This window comes from Herpailurus yagouaroundi, unplaced genomic scaffold (genome assembly GCF_014898765.1).
Source record: "Herpailurus yagouaroundi ecotype Mexico unplaced genomic scaffold, PumYag 67623, whole genome shotgun sequence".
NCBI lineage: Eukaryota > Metazoa > Chordata > Mammalia > Carnivora > Felidae > Herpailurus > Herpailurus yagouaroundi.
In genome coordinates, this window is record NW_024420424.1 from 962,295 (window position 1) to 985,363 (window position 23,069).

The window sequence follows — 23,069 nt, forward strand, 5'->3', positions numbered from 1 at the left end:
TCCCTTATTTCCAGAAATAGAACTGAGAATTGAGTTTTAATATTTGAGATTGGAAATGTTTAAAGAACCTTGTGGCTTGAATAGAAATTGGAACATACTTCAGCCTGTCAAGGCTACCAACACTGGAGAGAGTGTCATTTTCAAATTTTTATAATTTAGAAAGTTATTTTTCCTGGAAATATGTTAACTCAAAATGTGTTATTTCATAGATATATATAGTTCACTATAGAAATATATTTTTTCTTTTATGTTCAAGGTTGTTCATCGTGATCTTAAACCTAGTAATATTTTATATATGGATGAATCGGCCAATGCAGACTCCATTAGGATCTGTGATTTTGGGTTTGCAAAACAGCTTCGTGGAGAAAATGGACTTCTTTTAACTCCATGCTACACTGCAAACTTTGTAGCACCTGAGGTATTCTTTAAAACTTTAGTATTAGCCTTTTGTTCTTTTCTTTTAGTTGAATATATATAATGTCATGTATGTGTTATAGTTGATAGGTAAAAACTGAGTTATCTTTTCCCAACTATAAAGCTGTTTAAATCCACAAATTCTCATAACCCTTAATATAAATATTCAAACTAGTAACTCACATCTGAAACTAGCCTGAATGTATAATAATCAGACTATTGTATTCTCTTGTGTTATGTACTAGCATCAGAATCATACCCTTGTAGAGCTGGGTGGAGAATAGAGATAACCCCATCTTCAACATTAAATATTCTAAATGAAGTAATTGAGGCTCAAAGTACTTAAATAAATTTTTCAAGACCCAACATTCCCATAGTAATAAAACCAGGATAAATTTGCAGATATTTTAGTTTGTGCTGAAGAAGAGGTAATTTATATTTAACATTATATATAACTTATAAGGGCAGTACCACCCATGATTGTCTTTAAGATATAATTCCTGGAGCAAACAGCTTCACAGGGATTTTTATAAGCAGTGGGATTTTTCTTGGCACATAATACTCATTTGTAGATCTTAGAGGGAAGAGTCGGGAAAGGTGAGTCTGAGGAGGCAAAGGGGTATAGGCTTCATTTTTACCAACTTCCAACAGTCACTTCTGATACTGGGGACAGGAGCTTTGACAGTAGCAACCTCAACAGGACTGTAATTATGATTGATAAAAAATAAATCAGGGATGGAATTGGCCATATACATATTATTGTTTATAAATTAGGAACTGTTCTTATATGCTATGAATAATGATAACCCATATGATTTATCACATATACAACATAAATCAGAATACACAAAAATCTTCATGTTAAAAAATTGAATGTTTCAAGTCAGATGTTGGAAAAATTTAATGTTTCAAGTCAGAGAAGAAGAGTAAAATAATTTGAGGATGAATTCTTATCTCATCTCATGTGCATGTTTTCTGTTTTTTTTTTATATCAAATACTATAACTTTCAGGATAATATTTCACATCACATATAGCAAGACATTTGTGTATGAATATCAATAAATCTGTATTTTAATGTAGCTATTAGAAAAATATTTTTTCTTTTCTTTTATTGATGTGATTTTTCACATTGGTTGATTTGAAAATATTGAACCAGCCCTGCAGCCCAAGAATGAATCCCACTTGATCATGGTGAATAAAACATTTTATATGCTGTTGAATTCAATTTGCTAGTTATCTTGTTAAGAATTCTGGCATCCATATTCATCAAGGATATTGGCCTCTGGTTGTCTTTTTTTGCTGGGTCTCTGTCTGGTTTGGGAATCAAAGTTAATGCTAGGTTCATAGAATGAATCCAGAAGTTTTCCTTCCCTTTCCATTTTCTGGAACAACTTAAGAAGGATAGGTATTAACTCTGCTTTAAATTTCTGGTAGAATTCACCAGGGAAGCCATTTGGTCCAGGACTGTAATTTGTTGGGAGATTTTTGACATCTCATTCAATCTCTTCACTAGTTATGGGTCTCTTCAAATTTTCCATTTCTTCCCATTTGAGTTTTGGTAGTGGGTGGGTGTTTAGGAATTTGTCCATGTCTTCCAGGTTGTCCAGTTTGTTGGCATATAATTTTCATAGTATTCCCTGATAATTGCTTGTGTTTCTGAGGGATTGGTTATAATAAATCAATTTTCCTTCGTGATTTTATCTACTTGGGTCATTTCTCTCTTCTTTTTGAGAAGCATGGCTAGAAGTTTACCAATTTTTTTTTCCAAAAACCAACTCTTGGTTTCACTGATATGTTCTACTGCTTTTTTGGATTGTTTATTTCTGCTCTGATCTTCATATTTCTCTTCTTCTGTTGGATTGGGGTGACTTTGCTGTTCTTCTTCTAGTCCTGTCAATAGATGCAGAAAAACATTTGACAAAATACAACATCATTTCTTGATGAAAACCCTCAAGAAAGTCTGGATAGAAGGAACATACTTAAACATCATAAAGGCCATTTATGAAAAGCCCACAGCTAATATCATCCTCAGTGGGGAAAAACTGAGAGCTTTCCCCTGAGATCAGGAACACGACAGGGATGTTGACTCTCACCGCTGTTGTCTAACATATTATTGGAAGTCCTAGCATCAGCAATCAGACAACAAAATGAAATAAAAGGCATAAAAATTGGCAAAGATAAAGTTAAGCTCTCACTTTTTGCAGATGACATGATATCATACATGGAAAACCCGAAAGACTCAACCAAAAGTCTGATAGAACTGATACATGAATTCAGCAAAGTTGCAGGGTGCAAAATTAATGTACAGAAATCGGTTGCATTTTTATACACCAATAATGAAGCAACAGAAAGAAAAATAAAGGAACAGATCCCATTCACAATTGCACCAAGAATCATAAAATACCTAGGAATAAACCTAACCAAAGATGTAAAATATATGTATGCTGAAAACTATGGAAAGCTTATGAAAGCAATTGGAGAAGATACAAAGAAATGGAAAAGCATTCCATGCTCATGGATTGGAAGACTAAATACTGTTAAAATGCCAATACTACACAAAGCTATCTACACATTCAATGCAATCCCAATCAAAATTGTACCAGCAATCTTTGCAAAGCTAGAACAAGCAATCCTAAAATTTGTATGGAACCGCAAAAGACCCTGAATAGCCAAAGTGATAGTGAAGAAGACCAAAGCAGGAGGCATCACAATCTGAGACTTTAGCCTCTACTATAAAGCTGTAATCATCAAGACAGTATGGTACTGTCAAAAAAGCAAACACATAGACCAATGGAATAGAATAGAAAACACAGAACTCGACCCAGAAATGTATGGCCAACTGATCTTTGACAAAGCAAGAAAGAGTATCCAACGGAAAAAAGACAGCCTCTTTAACAAATCGTGCTGGGAGAACTGGACAGCAACATGCAGAAGAATGAAACTAGACCACATTCTTACATGATACAAAAAAGTAAACTCAAAATGGATGAAAGACCTGAATGTGAGACAGGAAACCATTAAAACCCTAGAGGAGAAAGCAGGCAACAACCTCATTGACCTCAGCCGCAGCAATTTATTGCTAGACACATCTCCAAAGGCAAGGGAATTCAAGCAAAAATGAACTATTGGGACTTCATGAAGATAAAAAGCTTCTGCACTGCAAGGGAAACAATCAACAAAACTGAAAGGCAACCAACGGTATGGGAAAATATATTTGCAAATGAAATATCAGACAAAGAGCTAGTATCCAAAATCTATAAAGAGCTCACCAAACTCCACACCCAAAAAACAAATAACCCAGTGAAGAAATGGGCAGAAAACATGAATAGACACTTCTCTAAAGAAGACATCCAGATGGACAACAGGCATATGAAAAGATGCTCAACGTCGCTCCTCATCAGGGAAAAACAAATCAAAACCACACTCAGATATCACCTCACGCCAGTCAGAGTGACCAAAATGAACAAATCAGGAGACTATAGATACTGGTGAGCATGTGGAGAAACGGGAACCCTCTTGCACTGTTGGTGGGAATGCAAATTGGTGCTGCCACTCTGGAAAACAGTGTGGAGGTTCCTCAAAAAATTAAAAATAGATCTACCCTATGACCCAGCAATAGTACTGCTAGGAATCTACCCAAAAGTTACAGGAGTGCTGATTCGTAGGGGCACTTGTACCCCAATGTTTATAGCAGCACTTTCAACAATAGCCAAACTATGGAAAGAGCCTAAATGTCCATCAACTGATGAATGGATAAAGAAGATATGGTTTATGTATGCAATGGAATACTACTTGACAATGAGAAAGAATGAAATCTTGCCATTTGTAGCAAAGTGGATGGATCTGGAGGGTATTATGCTAAGTGAAATAAGCCAGGCAAAGAAAGACAGATACCATATGTTTTCACTCATATGGGGATCTTGAGAAACGTAACAGAAGACCACGGGAGAGGGGAAGAGGGAAAAAACAAAAACAAAAAGTTTCGGAGAGGGAGGGAGGCAAACCATAAGAGACTCTTAAGGACTGAGAACAAACTAAGGGTAGATGGGAGGTGGGGGGAGAGGGGAAAGTCGGTGATGGGCAGGGAGGAGGGTACTTGTTGGGATGAGCACTGGGTATTGTATGGAAACCAATTTTACAATAAATTATATTTTAAAAAGTATATATATTTTTATTGAAGTAAAATTTGCATACAGTGTTATATTGGTTTCAGGTATGAAATAGTATATTTAATAATAAAAATAAAAATATAGAAAATAAAAAATAACTTATTAATAATTAAAAATTCCCGTATTAAAAATGTATTTTCTTCCTTTAAGATGTTGATGTTGAAAAGAAAACATAACATCTGATTTATAAAGTTTTTATGATAAGAGGTTTGCCATATAAAAATTATGTACATATCCAGGAAATGTAATTTAATCTCTATTCAATTAAGTACATAGAATAATGAATGTACAAATTTTTATCACATTACAATATATAGAAACTGTATTTCCAAAAATAAATATCAGAACAAATACATGATCCACAAAGGGGTTATTGCACTGCCCCTAGGTTTAAGAAATATAGCTTACACATTGAAAAATTAGCCTTTCTAGAATATTTAAGGCTTTTGTAAGGATAAGAAGGTAGAATATTTGAGATTTGGGCTTTTCTGTTAAATATAGGATATATATTCATCATAAATATTCTATCATTTATGCAGTAGACAACAGAAGGGTATAGAATAACCATTTTAATGGCTGAATTTTTAATATTGACTTAATCTTGTGGATCTGGTATGATGGAAACTTCTCACTGGGAAAAGGTTAGGGCTAAGTGTGTCCCAAATGAACATTTTAAAGTCAGACATTGAAAGGAAAAATACAGAGTATGTTTGTGCTTAGATTAATGATTAGGTAAATATTTTCAGGTTAGTCGGGAGGTAAACATTTTTAAATGACTTCAGGTCCACAAAGTAGAATACAGCCCATTTATGCTTTTTATCTTCACAGACTGCCATTGTATTATGACATTCTCATCATTGTAATAGTGAAGGTTTTCAAGTGGTCGTCTGAAAACCATTTCTCCATAACTAGTGCTTGAACTATCTTTGGGTAGTATTTGTATTTTCAAAATACTTTTTTTTATTTTTGAGAGAGAGAGAGAGAGAGAGAGAGCATGTGCACTCACACACACGCGAGCACATTAGTGGGGAAGGGGCAAAGAGAGAGGAAGAGAGGGAATCTTAGGCTCCACACCCAGTGTTCAACACAGAGCCTGTTGGGCTTGGTCCCATGACTCTGGGACCATGACCTGAGCTGAATTCAAGAGTCGGATGCTCAACCAACTGAGCCACCCAGGCTCCCCTCAAAATACTTTGAAAAGTTTTATTATAAAATGCTGAAGCTTCTGCTAAGCAATAAATTAATATTTATACAATTTTATGAATGAAATACAGAGGGTTTGTGTAGGATTAGTTTCTAAATTTCAGACCTTTTCAAAAATTAGCAATAAAGTATATGAAATACATTCTCTTTTAAACTAGAATCAGAAAGATTCAAGTATCCGTGCAGATATTTGAATAAATAATAGCATTTATGGGGGTATAAATTCACTATTTCATCACAGTAAATAGAATGTTTGTTTGCTAAAAGATATGCTAATGAGTACAATTTTGGCTTAACAGTAAAGAAAAATATGCATTCACTTTTTGATATGTATCAACCTGACCAACCTCTTAAGGTTTACTTAGAGATGCTTTTCTACTGTAACTATGTTGCAAAAAAAATAATATATCCCCCAAAACATTTTATTTTTTATAAAAGCAAACAACTTATAATTTCCTACTAATATTTAGTGTATACTGAGGTCTAAAAATGATCCTGAGTTAAAGGAACATATAGTAAATTGGAGGGAAGTTGTGTGATGTGAGTGGTTTAGCTATATCTCATTATTTATTAGCCTTTGTGTTCCCTACTTGTGTTATGTAGGTAAGCCAATTACACAGGTATTTTGATAAACTCTTTACCTTCTCAAGTTTACACATATGCTTGTTCTTGTAAGTACATTTCGACTAAGAAAAAATTATATCTTGAAGTTTAAGTTAGATACTCATTAGTTATGTATGACAATTGTCAAAACCAAACATTAATATTTTTAACCTTTTATAAGTGAAATGTTCATGCTGCTGGCTATGCACTCCCCAGTGTTAAGGTATTAATAGTATTTTTATTCTGTTTTTATGCCTAAAAGCATTAGCAATGGGTTTATTTTTTTATATTTTTAAGTTTTTATTTAAATTCTGGTTAGTTAACATACAGTGCAATATTATCTTCAGGTGTGCAATTTAGTGATTCAACCCTTACATACAACACCCATTGCTTTTCACAAGTGCACTGCTTAATCCCCACCATCTATTTTATCCAGCACCCCACCCACCCCTCTGGTAATCATCAGTTTGTTCTCTATACTTAAGAGTCTGTTGCTTGGTTTGCCTCTCTGTGTCTTTTTTTTTTTTTTTTCACCTTTGATCCTTTGTTTTGTTTCTTAAATTCCACATATGAGTGAAATCACATGGTATTTGTCTTTCTCTGACTGACTTATTTTGCCTAACATAATACTCTCTACCTTGCAAGTGGCAAGATTTCATTCTTTTTGATGGCTTAGCAATATACCATTGTGTATATATACCACAACTTTTTTGTCTATTCATCAGTTGATGGGCACGTGAGCTGTTTCCATAATTTGGCTATTGGAGATATTGCAGCTATAAACATTGGGGTGCATGTATCCCTTTGAATTAGTATTTTTTATCCTTTGAGCAAATACCTAATAGTGCAGTGTGGATCATAAGGTAGTTCTATTTTTACCTTTTTGAGAAACCTCCATACTGTTTTCCACAGTTGCTGTACCAGTTTGCATTCCCACCAAAGGTGTCAGAGGGTTCCCTTTTCTCTGCATCTTCACCAAAACCTGCTGTTTCCTGTGTTGTTAATTTTAGCCAATATGACCAGTATCAGGTAATGTCTCATTGTAGTTTGATTTGTATTTCCCTGATGGTGAGTGATGTTGAGCATCTTTTCATGTGTCTGTTAGTGATCTGGATGTCTTCTTTGGAAAAATGTCTATTCATGTCTTCTGCCCATATCTTAACTGGATTATTATTTGTAACTGTTTTTGGATGTTGAGTTTTATAAGTTTTTTATAGCGGTTTTACACTAACACTTTATCAGATATGTCATTTCCAAATATCTTCTCCCATCAGAAGGTTGCCTTTCAGTTTTGTTGACTATTTTCCTTTGCTATACAGAATATTTTTATTTTGATGTGGTCCCAATAGTTTATTTCTGCTTTTGTTTCCCTTGCCTCAGGAGACACATCTAGAAAGAAGTTGCTAAGGCCAATGTCAAAGAGGTTACTGCTTCAGTTCTCATCTAGGATTTTAATGGCTTCCTGTCTCTCATTAGGTCTTTAATCCATTTTTGTTTTGGTCTTTAATCCATTCTGCATTTATTTTTGTGTATAGTGTAAGAAAGTGGTCCAGTTTCATTCCTTTGCATGTTACTTTCCAGTTTTCCCAACACCATTTGTTGAAGACACCTTTTTCTCATTGGATATTCTTTCCTCCTTTGACGAAGATAAATTGACCATAGAGTTGTGGGTTCATTTCTGGGTTTTTCTATTTTATCCTAATGATCTGTGTGTCTTTTTTTTTTTTTTTTTTTTTTTTTTTTTGCCAGTACCATACTGTCTTCATGACTACAGCTTTGTAATATGACTTGAAGTCCAGAATTGTGATGCTTCCAGCTTTGCTTTTCCTTTTCAAGGTTTCTTTAGCTATTTGAGGTATTTGTGGTTCCATACAAATTTTAGGATTGTTTCTTCTAGCTCTGTGAAAAGTGCTGGTGGTATTGTGATAGGGATTGAACTGAATGTGTAGATTGCTTTGGTTGGTATAGACTTTTAAAAATATTTGTCTTACAATCCATTTCATCTATTTTCAACAAAACTCTACTAACTTCATATAGAAACCTCACATGAATATATAATAAATATATTGTTTGATGTTATTAACACTAGCCCCAAGAACAAAAATCATCTACCTAAATTACTGCATGAAAAATTAATTAAGCCATTCAGAATTTTGTCAAATGTGTTTTTGTGATCCATAAATATTCCACTGTTTCCAATACATAAGCCTTGAATGTAAGATATAAATTCATTTTGCTTTCATAAATGTATATATCATCTTACCATCTTTTGCATGGTAAGGAGGCAATTATCATAGACACTAAAAACACAAGCTCTAGAATAAGAATACCTACTACACTACTTACTAGTTTTTTTGATATTGGGCAAATTATGTGACATTTGCCTTAGTTTCTTCATATTCAACATTGAAATAATAATATGTACCTCATAGTCAGTGTCAGGATGAAAAGACAGTACTGTATATAGTACATATTAGGCTCTTTGTATGCATTAATCTTAAATTTTGATGTCTATGTCTGGTTTTTCTAAGAGTAGGAGTGAAAGTTTATTGGAGTCAGGGATCATATATTCAAAGTTGTTTCTTTTATGACCCATGTTACTTAATCACCTTATTTTTAGCCAGTTATTCAATGCTTGCTAATTGCAAAGGCTCTGCCTTTAATATTAAATGAATCTAGTTTTGAAAAGATTTACATGATGTAAGTTTTTAAATTGTGAACATTTGTGAGATTATTGGAAGTACAACAATGGTCTTTCAGATGAGAAAACTGAGTTTATACTGAATGATACCAGATAATATATATTTCTTCTTCAGGTTCTTATGCAACAGGGCTATGACGCTGCTTGTGATATTTGGAGCCTAGGTGTCCTTTTTTACACCATGCTGGCTGGGTAAGAAACATATATTCAAAATAATACACATCATAATTTGAATTTCATCTGTATATTTTCATCTGGAAAGAAATGGACAGATGAAAATAGCCTTAAATAAAATAGTACCAACATTTTAAAATAAGATATATTGTTTATTTATAAAAGGTAAAAAAATGAAGTGTTTAGTGTGGTACTCTTCAGGTATATAATTAAAAGAATTTCAACTAGAACTAAAACTTTTAAAATTAAAACATGTATTTTTATTTTGATATTATACATTCAGTGCATTGATTTTTTAATGTTTACTTGAACATAATAATTTCTTTTTCAATGGGTACTTGCCCACTGAGTTTCTTGATATTGAGTTAATTTTTTGAAAGTACTTGAATTCTGGCTCTTCTGATGATAGAGATTAAGTAAGATCATACTTTATAAAAAATATGAATAGTAACAGAATACTCAACTACAGAAACACATAGCTGCTTTCCCTTAAACAGATAAATACTAAACAAATTTAATAATTGAATATATTAATGTTGGTAATTTATAAATAATATAATTGCTGTTGGACTCCTAATAATTAGTAGCACTTTTATTTAGGAATAAAAATTTATGGCTGTAGAAAAAAGGCTAGGTTTAGCAGTATATTGCATAGAATGGAATTTGAAGAATTATAATGTAATTATATAATGTACTTAGGTGTGACTTTTAAAGAAAGAATTTAGTAAAATTTAAATATGTTTGACATAACAGGAGCTTTATAAATATAAGTTATGAATATGATGACTTTGCATTATTTATTGGATTGATGGTAATTGCTTATCAGCATATTCCACATACTTTTAGATATATTACATACTAATGCAAAACATTTAGTTATAGACCAGAGCAAGTACTAAGGATAACAGTAGTGAAAAATTTGCATATGAACTGCAATTAGGGCTACTGGTTTCAAACCATGGGGGATACCATTTCTAGATTGCTGCTTTCAAATATTTACTTTATGACTAACAGAAAATGAATTTGTGTGTGAGTGTATGTATATATATTTAGTGTTATCTCTACCTAATTGCTACAAGAGAGAATTAAGACATAAGCATATCAAGATATCTTCCTCATACTTCTTAACCATAAGTCTTTATTCCCAAATTTGAATACCATTTTCAGTTTCACCTGTTATAATGATACAAACTGATCACTTTGTTATTCTATATTAATTTTAAGCTACTTAAACATTAAACAATGTATTTGTCTTCCTGTCCATGAATATTGATCAACATAATAATTTTATTGACTATAGAGTTTTTAGTTACATTGATATAAATATTTAACGCATTGTTTATGGACATTAATTAAAAATATTGTTAACCTGTTTCCCTGGATAATTCTGTTAATTTGTTAGTGAATAAATTTGAACCAATCACTCAATACATTCTCAATTTATACAGTTAACAATTTCTTCATAGTAAGTATATTTGTGTTGCTAACTTATGCCTGAGAATACAAACTTTGCATGTTTTATTTTGGTCTAATTTTAAGCCTATAGCTTCACACGAAAAGCCATCTTTATTTTATTTTAATTTGATTAACTGATCAAAGGAAAAAATATTTATGTAAGCAAGACTCCCCATTTTATTAAATAATCCATGAAGATTAAGTTCATTGTTTCAAATATAAAACTTGATATGAAAGGTAAAGGGAAATATTAGATAATACTTTTAATTTGCTATAGTAAGTATTTGCATGTTGTCTTATATTCATCGCTTTCAATTAGATTAATTTTGTATATTAGGCCCTCATGTCTATTCAAATCTATTTTATTAATAGCTACACTCCATTTGCTAATGGCCCCAATGATACTCCTGAAGAGATACTGCTACGTATAGGCAATGGCAAGTTCTCTTTGAGTGGTGGAAACTGGGACAATATTTCAGATGGAGCAAAGGTATAAAGTAAAAATATCTTTTGTTGCATTCATATTAAATTGTGGAAATCTTTAAGTTATAGCCTAGTCTGTATTTTCAGAGTATCTGATGGTGTTATATGTCAGTATTTGTTTTTAAGTCAACTCACATGTATATGCGGATTGAACAAGATGAAGGCTAATTTTTTTTTCTGCCATGCTTCTGGGCCATATTTCTCTCATATCAGTTCGCATGTGTTCAAGGAATATAAACTAGTTTCATTATTAACCAAACTAAAAATGTAAGTCTACTGAGGAAAAATACATATTTAAAGCTAACTAGAGCTGATTTCTGCATTTGGTATATTTTTACACATCTTTTCTTCTTTAGTACAGACATTGACTCATGATAATGCAAGCAGTTTTTATAATGTTAACTTATTCCTTGATAATATATGAACTATTTATCAGTAAAACCTAGATATTTATTGATGATGCAGAGCTATCCAAGAGAAATATAATGAAAGCCACATACGTAATTTTAAAATTTCCAGTAGTCACATTAAGAAACAAAAAGAAACTGGTGAAATTAATTTTAATAATATATTTTATTTAACCTGGTATATCTAAATTATATCATTTCTACATATAATCAATATAAAAATTAGTAATATATTTTACATTCTTTTTTTATATTAAAACTTCAAAATCTGGTTATGTACTTTATACTTACAGGCCATATGAATTTGGACTACCCATATTTCTTTTTATTTTTTTCTTTTTTTATCATTATTGTTTTTTTTTTTTAATTTTTTTTTCAATGTTTATTTATTTTTGGGACAGAGAGAGACAGAGCATGAACGGGGGAGGGGCAGAGAAAGAGGGAGACACAGAATCGGAAACAGGCTCCAGGCTCTGAGCCATCAGCCCAGAGCCTGACGCGGGGCTCGAACTCACGGACCGCGAGATCGTGACCTGGCTGAAGTCGGACGCTTAACCGACTGCGCCACCTAGGCGCCCCTATCATTATTGTTTTTTAATTTTAGTATATTTGACACACAATATTACATTAGTTTCAAATGTAGAGCATAGTAATGCAACAAGTTCATACATTATGCTATAGTCTCAAGTTGGACTACGTACATTTTAAAAGGTTTAATAGCCACATGTAGCTAGTGGCTGTCATAGTAGACAGTATAGTTTCAGTGTAATTGACCTTATTGAATTTAGGAAAAAACATTGATCAAACCTTGACTATGAATTCTTAACATTTTTACTTTAAAATTTTTGAGTTTTGGGGCGCCTGGGTGGCGCAGTCGGTTAAGCGTCCGACTTCAGCCAGGTCACGATCTCGCGGTCCGTGAGTTCGAGCCCCGCGTCAGGCTCTGGGCTGATGGCTCAGAGCCTGGAGCCTGTTTCGATTCTGTGTCTCCCTCTCTCTCTGCCCCTCCCCCGTTCATGCTCTGTCTCTCTCTGTCCCAAAAGTAAATAAAAAACGTTGAAAAAAAAAATTTTTGAGTTTTAAAACAAAACTCCAAAGGTTTTCTGCATGTGGCTTATAGGGCCCTGAAGCTTTTAAGCTGCCATATGAAATAGAAAACAATTTAATTCCAAAGGAATTGCTTATATTTAATATCTGCTAATGATAAAATCTAATTGTCTTAACATTAGCTAACCTGTAGGGTATATTTTGAAATAAATCTCATATCCTAATTATTATAGAGTAAATAAATCAGGGATTTGATTGCAATGACCTTTCAAACATTAGAAAAACAGGGAAGGGATTGAGTTTGGATCTCAGCCATAACACAAGTGTACTGTGTGGTGTAGTAGAAAAAAAAAACTGATTAGAAGCTAGGAAAATAGAGTACTAGTTTTGGATCCAATAAAGAACTGCCTCAGTTTTCTCATCTGTAAAATTTAGGAACTAGATTCTCCAAAATTCCTCTGACTCCAAAATCCCATTTCTTTGCAGTTTTTTTTTTATAATTTGTTATATTTCTACATACAAAGTGATTGAAACTACTAGTATTATTAATTAAATATATGTATTTTCTAGTCAGCCAGTTTGTGTGTCACAAATGCAGTTTCCCAAGGAACAATTCCAATGTTTAGAGCTATACATATGATATTTCTGCATTTCTTTTAAAAAATAACTGCCAACTGTGAAAGTAATGCTGAAATAGATATTTATTTTTTATTTATTTTAATTTTATTCATTTTATTTTTTTGATACAAAATTTATTGTCAAATTGGTTTCCATACAACACCCAGTGCTCATCCCAAAAGCTGCCCTCCTCAATACCCATTACCCACCCTCTACTCCCTCCCACCCTCCATCAACCCTCAGTTTTTAAGAGTCTCTTATGCTTTGGCTCTCTCCCTAACTTCTTTTTTTTCTCCCCTCCCCCATGGGCTATTGTTAACTTTCTCAGGATCCACATAAGAGTGAAAACATACGGTATCTGTCTGTCTCTGTATGACTTATTGCACTTAGCATGACACTCTCCAGTTACATCCACGTTGCTACAAAAGACCATATTTCATTCTTTTACATTGCCACGTAGTATTCCATTGTGTATATAAACCACAATTTCTTGCGGCGCCTGGGTGGCGCAGTCGGTTAAGCGTCCGACTTCAGCCAGGTCACGATCTCGCGGTCCGTGAGTTCGAGCCCTGAGTCAGGCTCTGGGCTGATGGCTCGGAGCCTGGAGCCTGTTTCCAATTCTGTGTCTCCCTCTCTCTCTGCCCCTCCCCCGTTCATGCTCTGTCTCTCTCTGTCCCAAAAATAAATAAACGTTGAAAAAAAAATTTTTTTAAAAACCACAATTTCTTTATCCATTCATCAGTTCATGGACTTTTAGGCTCTTTCCATAATTTAGCTATTGTTGAGAGTGCTGCCATAAACATTGGGGTACAAGTGCCCCTATGCATCAGCACTCCTGTATCCCTTGGGTAAATTCCTAGCAGTGGTATTGCTAGGTCATAGGGTAGATCTCTTTTTAGTTTTTTGAGGAACCTCCACATTGTTTTACAGAGCGGCTGCACCAGTTTGCATTCCCACCAACAGTGCAAGAGGGTTCTTTTTTCTCCAAATCATCTCCAGCATCCATAGTCTCCTTATTTGTTCATTTAAGCCACACTGACTGGCGTGAGGTGATATCTGAGTGTGGTTTTGATTTGTTTTTCCTTGGTGAGAAGCGATGTTCAGCATCTTTTCATGTGCCTGTTGACCATCTGGATGTCTTCTGTAGAGAAGTGTCTATTCATGTTTTCTGCCCATTTCTTCACTGGGTTATTTGTTGTTCAGGTGTGGGGTTTGGTGAGCTCTTTATAGATTTTGGATACTAGCCCTTTGTCCAATATGTCATTTGCAAATATCTTTTCCCATTCTGCTGGTTGCCTTTTAGTTTTGTTGATTGTTTCCCTTGCAGTGCAGAAGCTTTTTATCTTCATAAGGTGCCAATAGTTCATTTTTGCTTTTATTTCCCTTGCCTTTGGGGATGTGTCAAGTAAGAAATTGTTGCAGCTGAGGTCAGAGAGGTTTTTTCCTGCTTTCTTCTCTAGGGTTTTGATGGCTTCCTGTCACACATTCAGGTCCTTTATCCATTTTGAGTTGGTTTTTGTGAATGGTGTGAGAAAGTGGTCTAGTTTCATCCTTCTGCATGTTTCTGTCCAGTTTTCCCAGCACCATTTGTTAAAGAGACTGTCTTTTTTTCCATTGGATGTTCTTTCCTGCTTTGTCAAAGATGAGTTGGCCATACGTTTGTGGGTCTAGTTCTGGGGTTTCTATTCTATTCCATTGTTCTGTGTGTCAGTTTTTGTGCCTATACCATGCTGTCTTGATGATGACAGCTTTGTAGTAGAGGCTAAAGTCTGGGATTGGGATGCTTCCTGCTTTGGTCTTCTTCTTCAAAATTATTTTTGCTATTCGGGGCCTTTTGTGGTTCTATACAAATTTTAGTATTGCTTGTTCTAGCTTCGAGAAGAATGCTGGTGCAATTTTGATTGGGATTGCATTGAATGTGTAGATAGCTTTGGGAAGTATTAACATTTTAACAATATTTATTCTTCCAATCCATGAGCAGGGAATGTTTTTCCATTTCTTTATATCTTCTTCAATTTCCTTCATAAGCTTTCTATAGTTTTCAGCATACAGATATTTTACATCTTTGGTTAGGTTTATTCTTAGGTATTTTATGCTTCTTGGTGCAATTGTGAATGGGATCAGTTTCTTTATTTGTCTTTCTGTTGCTTAATTATTAGTGTATAAGAATGCAACTAATTTCTGTACATTGGTTTTGTATCCTGCAACTTTGCTGAATTCATGTATCAGTTCTAGCAGACTTTTGGTGGAGTCTGTCGGAATTTCCATGTATAATATCATGTCATCTGCAAAAAGTGAAAGCTTAAATTCATCTTTGCCAATTTTGATGCCTTTGATTTCCTTTTGTTGTCTGATTGCTGATGCTAGTACTTCCACCACTATGTTAAACAACAGCGATGTGAGTCGACATCTCTGTCGTGTTCCTGATCTCAGGGGGAAAGCTCTCCGTTTTTCCCCATTGAGGATGATATTAGCTGTGGGATTTTCATAAATGGCTTTTATGATGTTTAAGTATGTTCCTTCCATCCCTATTTTCTCGAGGGTTTTTATTAAGAAAGGATGCTGAATTTTGTCAAATGGTTCCTCTGCATCGATTGACAGGATCATATGGTTCATATTTTTCTCTTTCTAATGTGATGTATCACATTGATTGATTTGCAAATGTTAAACCAGCCCTGTAGCCCAAGAATTAATCCCACTTGATCATGGTGAATAATTCTTTTTATATGCCGTTGAATTCGATTTGCTAGTATCTTGTTGAGAATTTGTGCATCCATATTCATCAGGGATATTGGCCTGTGGTTCTCTTTTATTGCTGGGTCTCTGTCTGGTTTAGGAATCAAAGTAATACTGGCTTCATAGAATGAATCTGGAAGTTTTACTTTCCTTTCTATTTTTTGGAACAGCTTGAGAAGGATAGGTATTATTTCTGCTTTAAATGTCTGGTAGAATTCCCCTGGGAAGCCATCTGGTCCTGGACTCTTATTTGTTGGGAGGTTGTTCATAACTGATTCAATTTCTTCGCTGGTTATGGGTCTGTTCAAACTTTCCATTTCTTCCAGTTTGAGTTTTGGAAGTCTGTTAGTGTTTAGGAATTTGTCCATTTCTTCCAGGTTGACCCGTTTGTTGGCATATAATTTTTCATAATATTCCCTGATAATTACTTGTATTTCTGAGGGATTGGTTGTAATACTTCCATTTTCATTCATGATTTTATCTATTTGGGTCATCTCCCTTTTCTTTTTGAGAAGCCTGGCTACAGGTTTATCAATTTTGTTTATTTTTTCAAAAAACCAACTCTTGGTTTCATTGATCTGCTCTACAGTTTTTGTAGATTCTATATTGTTTATTTCTGCTCTAACCTTTATTATTTCTCTTCTTCTCCTGGGTTTGGGGTTCTTTGCTCTTCTGCTTCTATTTCCTTCAGGTGTGCTGTTAGATTTTGTATTTGGGATTTTTCTTGTTTTTTGAGATAGGCCTGGATTGCAATGTATTTTCCTCTCAAGACTGCCTTCGATGCATCCCAAGGCATTTGGATTGTTGTCTTTACATTTTCATTTGTTCCCATGTACTTTTTAAAATTTTTCTCTAATAGTCTGGTTGACCCATTCATTCTTTAGTAGGGTGTTCTTTAACTTCCATGCTTTTGGAGGTTTTCCAGGCTTCTTCCTGTGGTTTATTTCAAACTTCATAGCATTGTGGTCTGAAAGTATGCATGGTATGATCTCAATTCTTGTATACTTATGAAAGGCTGTTTTGTGACCCAGTATGTGATGTATCTTGGAGAACCTTCCATGTGCACTTGAGAAGAAATTATATTCTGTTGCTTTGGGATGCAGTGTTCTAAATTTATCTATCAAATCCATCTGATCTAATGTATCATTCAGGGACCTTGTTTCCTTATTTATTTTGTGTTTAGATGATCTATCCGTGATTATAAGTGTAGTATTAAAGTCCCCTGCAATTACCACATTCTTATCAATAAGGTGGCTTGTGTTTGTGATTAATTGTTTTCTATATTTGGGGGCTCCCATATTCGGCGCATAGACATTTATAATTGTTAGCTTTTCCTGACGGATAGACCCTGTAATTATTATATAATGCCCTTCTTCATCTCTTGTTATAGCCTTTAATTTAAAGTCTAGTTTGTCTGATATAAGTATGGCTACTCCAGCTTTCTTTTGATCCCAGTAGCATGATAGATAGTTCTCCTTCCCCTCACTTTCAATCTGGAGGTGTCCTCAGGTCTAAAATGAGTCTCTTGTAGACGGCAAATAGATGGGTCTTGGTTTTTTTTTAATCTATTCTGATACTCTATGTCTTTTGGTTGGAGCATTTAGTCCATTTACATTCAGTGTTATTACAGAAAGATATGGGTTTGGAATCATTGTGATGTCTGTATGTTTCATGCTTGTAGTGATGTCTCTAGTAATTTGTCTCACAGGATCCCCCTTAGGATCTCTTGTAGTGCTGGTTTAGTGGTGATGAATTCCTTCATTTTTTTTTTTGTTTGTTTGTTTGGGAACACCTTTATCTCTCCTTCTATTCTAAATGACAGATTTGCTGGTAGAGGATTCTCAGCTGCATATTTTTTTCTGTTCATCACATTGAAGATTTCCTGCCATTCCTTTCTGGCCTGCCAAGTTTCAGTAGAGAGATCCATCACTAGTCTAATCGGTCTCCCTTTATATGTTAGAGCATGTTTATCCCTAGGTGCTTTCAGAATTTTCTCTTTATCCTTGTATTTTGCCAGTTTCACTATGATATGTCATGCAGAAGATCCATTCAAGATATGTCTGAAGGGAGTTCTCTGTGCCTCTTGGATATCAATGCTTTTTTTCCTTCCCAAGATCAGGGAAGTTCTCAGCTATGATTTCTTCAGTACACCTTCAGCACCTTTCTCTCTCTCTTTCTCCTCTGGAATCCCAATTATGCGCATATTATTGTGTTTCATTGCATCACTTAATTTTCTAATTCTCCCCTCATACTCCTGTTTTTTTTAATCTCTCTTTTTCTCACTTCCTCTTTTTCCATAATTTTATCTTCTATTTCACCTATTCTCTCCTCTGCCTCTTCAACCCAAGCTGTGGTCACCTACGTTTTATTTTGCAGCTCATTTATCGCATTTTTTAGCTCCTCCTGACTGTTTCTTAGTCCCTTGATCTTTGTAGCAATAGATTCTCTGCTGTCTTCTATGCTTTTTTCAAGCTCAACAATTAATTTTGACTATTATTTTAAATTCATTTTCTGTTACCTTGCTTAAATCATTTTTGATCAGTTCGTTAGCTGTTGCTACTTCCTGGAGTTTCTTTTGAGATGAATTCTTCCATTTCATCATTTTGGATAGTCGCTGGAGTTGTGCAGAACTGCAGGCCTCTTCCTCTGTGCTGTCTGGAGCAACTTGTGTTGGTGGGAGGGGCTGCAGTCAGACCTGATGTCTGCTCCCAACCCACCGCTGTGGCCACAGTCATACTGGTGTGTACTTTATCTTCCCCTCTCCCAGAGGCAGGACTCACTGTGGAGTGGTGTGGCCCCTGTCTGGGCTACTTGCACACTGCCAGGCTTGTGGTGCTGCTTCTATGGGATCTGCCGTATTAGCCAGGGTGGATCTGCAGGGTGCACAGGGGCGGGAGGGGCAGACTCAGCTCATTTTGCCTTCGGTTTTCCACACCAGGAGGGGCCCTGCAGCACTGGGAGGGAGGTAGACCGTCGGAGGGATGCATTCACAGAAGCACAGCGTTGAGTGTTTGTGCGGTGCAAGCAAGTTCAATGATGGGAAAGGGTTCCCTTTGGGATTTTGGCTGGGGGATTGGCGAGGGAGATGGCGCTGGTGAGTGCCTTTGTTCTCTGCCAAGCTGAGTTCTGTCTTCTGGGGGTCAATAACTCTCTCTCCTGTTGTCCTTTAGCCCTCCAGCTCTGGGAGCAGAGCTGTTGACTTATAGCATTCCAGATGTTAAGTCCCACTGGGTGCCAGAACACACTCTGTCCAGCCCCTCCACTTTTGCAAGCCAGACTCGTGGGCTCTGCCTTTCCAGGCAGGCTGCCCCTCCTCTGCCCTGGCTCCCTCCCACCAGTGCGTGTAGCATGCACTGCCTCTCTGCCCTTCCTACCCTCTTCCGTGGGCCTCTTGTCTACACTTGGCTACAGAGAGTCCATTCTGCTATTCTTCTAGCGTTCTTCTGGGTTATTTAGACAGATGTGGGTGGAATCTAAGTGATCACCAGGACGTGGTGAGCCCAGTATCCTCCTAGGCTGCCATCTTCTGCCAAGTCCCTCCTGAAATATTTATATGACAATTATGCTTAGTACTCAGTTTTCCATGTTCTGTGTTTTATGTTTGAGTCTGTCTAGTACTTAAGAAATAATATATATTAAAGTTTATTTTTATTTTCACCTCCTCTTTTTAGTGTGATATTCTGGAGTAATTAATATAGGAAAAGATATTGGGGGCAATTTTTTAAATATTTCACATGGTCTTTCATTATTTCCCTTTTTATGGATCAAGTGACTTTAGTTCTATCTTTCAAACTTTCTGAAAATGATGGCAAATGTTGAGCAAAGGAACTATATGAACCTTCTAAAAAACTATCTTCTGTACATTTTAACAGTTTGATTTTTTTTTGTTTTAAATTAGCAATGAAGATAAACTATTGTTCAGTTGCCCATAACTCCTTAGACTAGTGTCCCTTAGTTATGAGAATTATGGCATTTTCTATCACTTCTTGAGAGTTGTTTTACTTATTTGCAGTTTCTTATAAGCTACTTTTCCCTTTTAAGATGATGATTCTGTTTGCCTCCTGTCCATGCAGAGTTCATAAACTTTGTTCATTCGGTTAAATGGTGGTAGAGGTGAGGGGTGATAGTGGAAATCATGTTATTTTTGTGTGTGTTATTGCTACAATACTTTCAGCTAAATTCTCACCTCCAAACCACAGGCTTTGAGAACACTGGCGTTACTGCTTCCCTTTTGTAAAACAGGAAAGGCAAGAAGAAGTATCTGGTAAACACAGCAAAAATAGAAGAGGCAAGAGAGTAATGAAAATTTTATGGTTTCACTGTATATAAACACAATAACACTGGATTAATTAGAAGGCTGTTCTATCTAAATTTTAGAATATTTTAAGTAAATAAACTGTTATGTATTTCAAGTGCATATACCCTTAGCCAGCAAAGAATTGACCAGTAGAAGTTCTTATGGGACAATTATTTATGACCTTTTCCCTTGCTTCCTGTAAAAAGAACAACTTATACCTTTCCTCTATTGTGCTCCCATTACTATGTTGTATGTACCTTATTAGAGCATTAAACATGTTCCCCTTTACCATGTATTTGTATACATTTTTATTCTTTCCATTCAGAGAGCATTTAAATGTCATGCTCATTTTTTTACATTTCCTAACATACTTAGCACAATAAATACTTAATCGAATATATTTTCATAAACCATTTAATTTTTTATTCAGGTATACTTTGCCTTGTTAATTTGCACAGTAAGATGTTCCTGTCCATTAAATAAAGATAAATATTGTCTAATTGTGAATGACTATAAATTTGCTGTAAATGACCAGGATTTACATACATATTTCTTTTTAATTTTGGCTTGAAGTTTCTCTTAATAGAAGAGGTTTTTTATGTCTTTACAAGTCAGAGATTTATAGAGCTGGAAGGAACCTGGTTTCTCATTTTGTAGTTAGATAAACCAAGGTGTATACACTTTATCTTGCCCATGGTCACACACAAAAAGTGGCAGAGCTGGAAATGATTTTTAGTCCAGTACTCTTTTTAGTCTACTACATTTTAGGGAAGACATTTTAGAGAAAGAAAGGCTTTATTAACTTGCTTATGTGAATAGAGTGGAAGAGAAAGAGGTCTATAAATCTTTAATGAAAAAGCAAAGGAATAATTGTTCATCCACTTCTTTTATAGAATATGAAAATCAAGTGTACTGAACTTATTAACCTTTTTATTAATTTTTAAATTTTTTAAAAAATGTATTTATTTATTTTTGAGAAAGAGAGAGACAAAGTGACAGCAGGGGAGGGGCAGAGAGAGAGGGACACACAGAATCCGAAGCAGCCTCCAGGCTCTGAAGTGTCAGCGCACAGCCTGATATGGGGCTCAAACTCACAAACTGTGAGATCATGACCTGAGCCGAAGTTGGACACCCAAATTACTGAGCCACCCAGACGGCCTATGAACTTATTAACCTTTACATAATCTATATTGGAGAACAGTTTTACACTTAAACAACATATTGAAATCCTTCTAGAAATTCTACTACCATAGATTTTATTTTATTTTATTATTTTATTTTATTTTACTTTACATATATTTCCCAAGCATATTTATGTATTTTTATTAAGTTTTTTTAATTTTTATTCCATCATAATTAACAGTACAGTGTTATATTAGTTTCAGGTGTACATTATAGTGATTCAGCAATTCTGTACATCATCACTCAGTGCTCATCATGATTAGTATAGTCTTTTTGTTTTGTTTTGTTTTGAACAGCAAGATGTTTATTTTCACAAAAAAATACTATCAGATAGTTAAAAAGAGTAATAGGGTTGGTTATGATGTTTCTGCCATCAAGCCTGTTCATTGAATTTGATGTTGATGTGAGTATAGAGTGGTACAGTGCTTTTTATTTTGTTTTCTTTTGTTTTGTTTTGTTCCAATTTTGGGAAATTTTTTAACTTAATTTATTTTTTAAATTTACATCTAAGTTAGCATATAGTGTAACAAGGACTTCAGAAGTAGATCCTTAATGCCTCTTACCCATTTAGCCCATCCCCCTTCCCACAACACCTCCAGTAACCCTCTGTTTGTTCTCGATATATGAGTCTCTTATGTTTTTGTCTCCCTCCCTATTGTTAAATTATTTTTACTTCCCTTCCCTTATGTTCATCTGTTTTGTATCTTAAAGCCCTCATATGAGTAAAAGCATATATTTGTCTTTCTCTGACTAATTTCACTTAACATAATACCCTCCAGTTCCATCCATGTAGTTCCAAATGGCAAGATTTCATTCTTTTTGATTGATGAGTGATACTCCACTGTATATATATACCACATCTCTTTATCTATTCATCCATCGATGGACATTTGGGCTCTTTCCATTCTTTGCTATTGTTGATAGTGCTGCTATAAATATCGGGGTGCACATGCCCCTTCAAACAGCATACCTGTGTCCCTTGGATAAATACCTAGCAATGCAATTGCTGGGTCATAGAGTAGTTCTATTTTTAATTATTTGAGGAATGTCCATACTGTTTTCCAGAGTAGCTGCACCAGTTTGCATTCCCACCAGCAGTGCAAAAGAGATCCTCTTTCTCAACATCTTCACCAACATCTCTTGTTGACAGAGTTGTTAATTTTAGCTATTCTGACAGGTATAAGGTGGTTACCTCACTGTGGTTTTGATTTGTATTTCCCTGATGGTGAGTGATTTGAGCATTTTTTCTTGTGTTGGTTGGCCATCTGGATGTCTTCTTTGCAGAAGTGTCTATTCATGTCTTTTACCCATTTATTCATTGGATTATTTGTTTTTGGGGTATTGTTTGATAAGTTCTTTATAGATTTTGGATACTAACCTCTTATCTGATATGTCACTTGAAAATATCTTCTCCCATTACATGGGTTGCCTTTTAGTTTTGCTGAGTGTTTCCTTCACTGTGCAGAAGGTTTTTATCTTCATGAGATCCCAGTACTTCATTATTGCTTTTGTTTCCCTGGCCTCTGGAGACGTGTTGAGTAAGAAGTTGCTGCAGCCAAGATCAGAGAGGTTTTTTCCT

At 34.9% G+C, this 23,069-nt stretch overlaps 1 protein-coding gene across 1 annotated transcript in view; it reads left to right on the plus strand.

Moving 5' to 3' along the window:
• RPS6KA6 (ribosomal protein S6 kinase A6) overlaps window positions 1–11,392 on the plus strand; it is a 117,059-nt gene extending 105,667 nt beyond the window's left edge. The window contains exons 17-19 of the mRNA XM_040467869.1: window positions 257–418; window positions 9,207–9,283; window positions 11,093–11,392. Of these exons, the coding sequence (XP_040323803.1) occupies window positions 257–418; window positions 9,207–9,283; window positions 11,093–11,216 (363 nt within the window). The 3' untranslated portion in view covers window positions 11,217–11,392. The remainder of the gene's footprint in view (window positions 1–256; window positions 419–9,206; window positions 9,284–11,092) is intronic.
• Window positions 11,393–23,069: the final 11,677 nt, after the last annotated feature.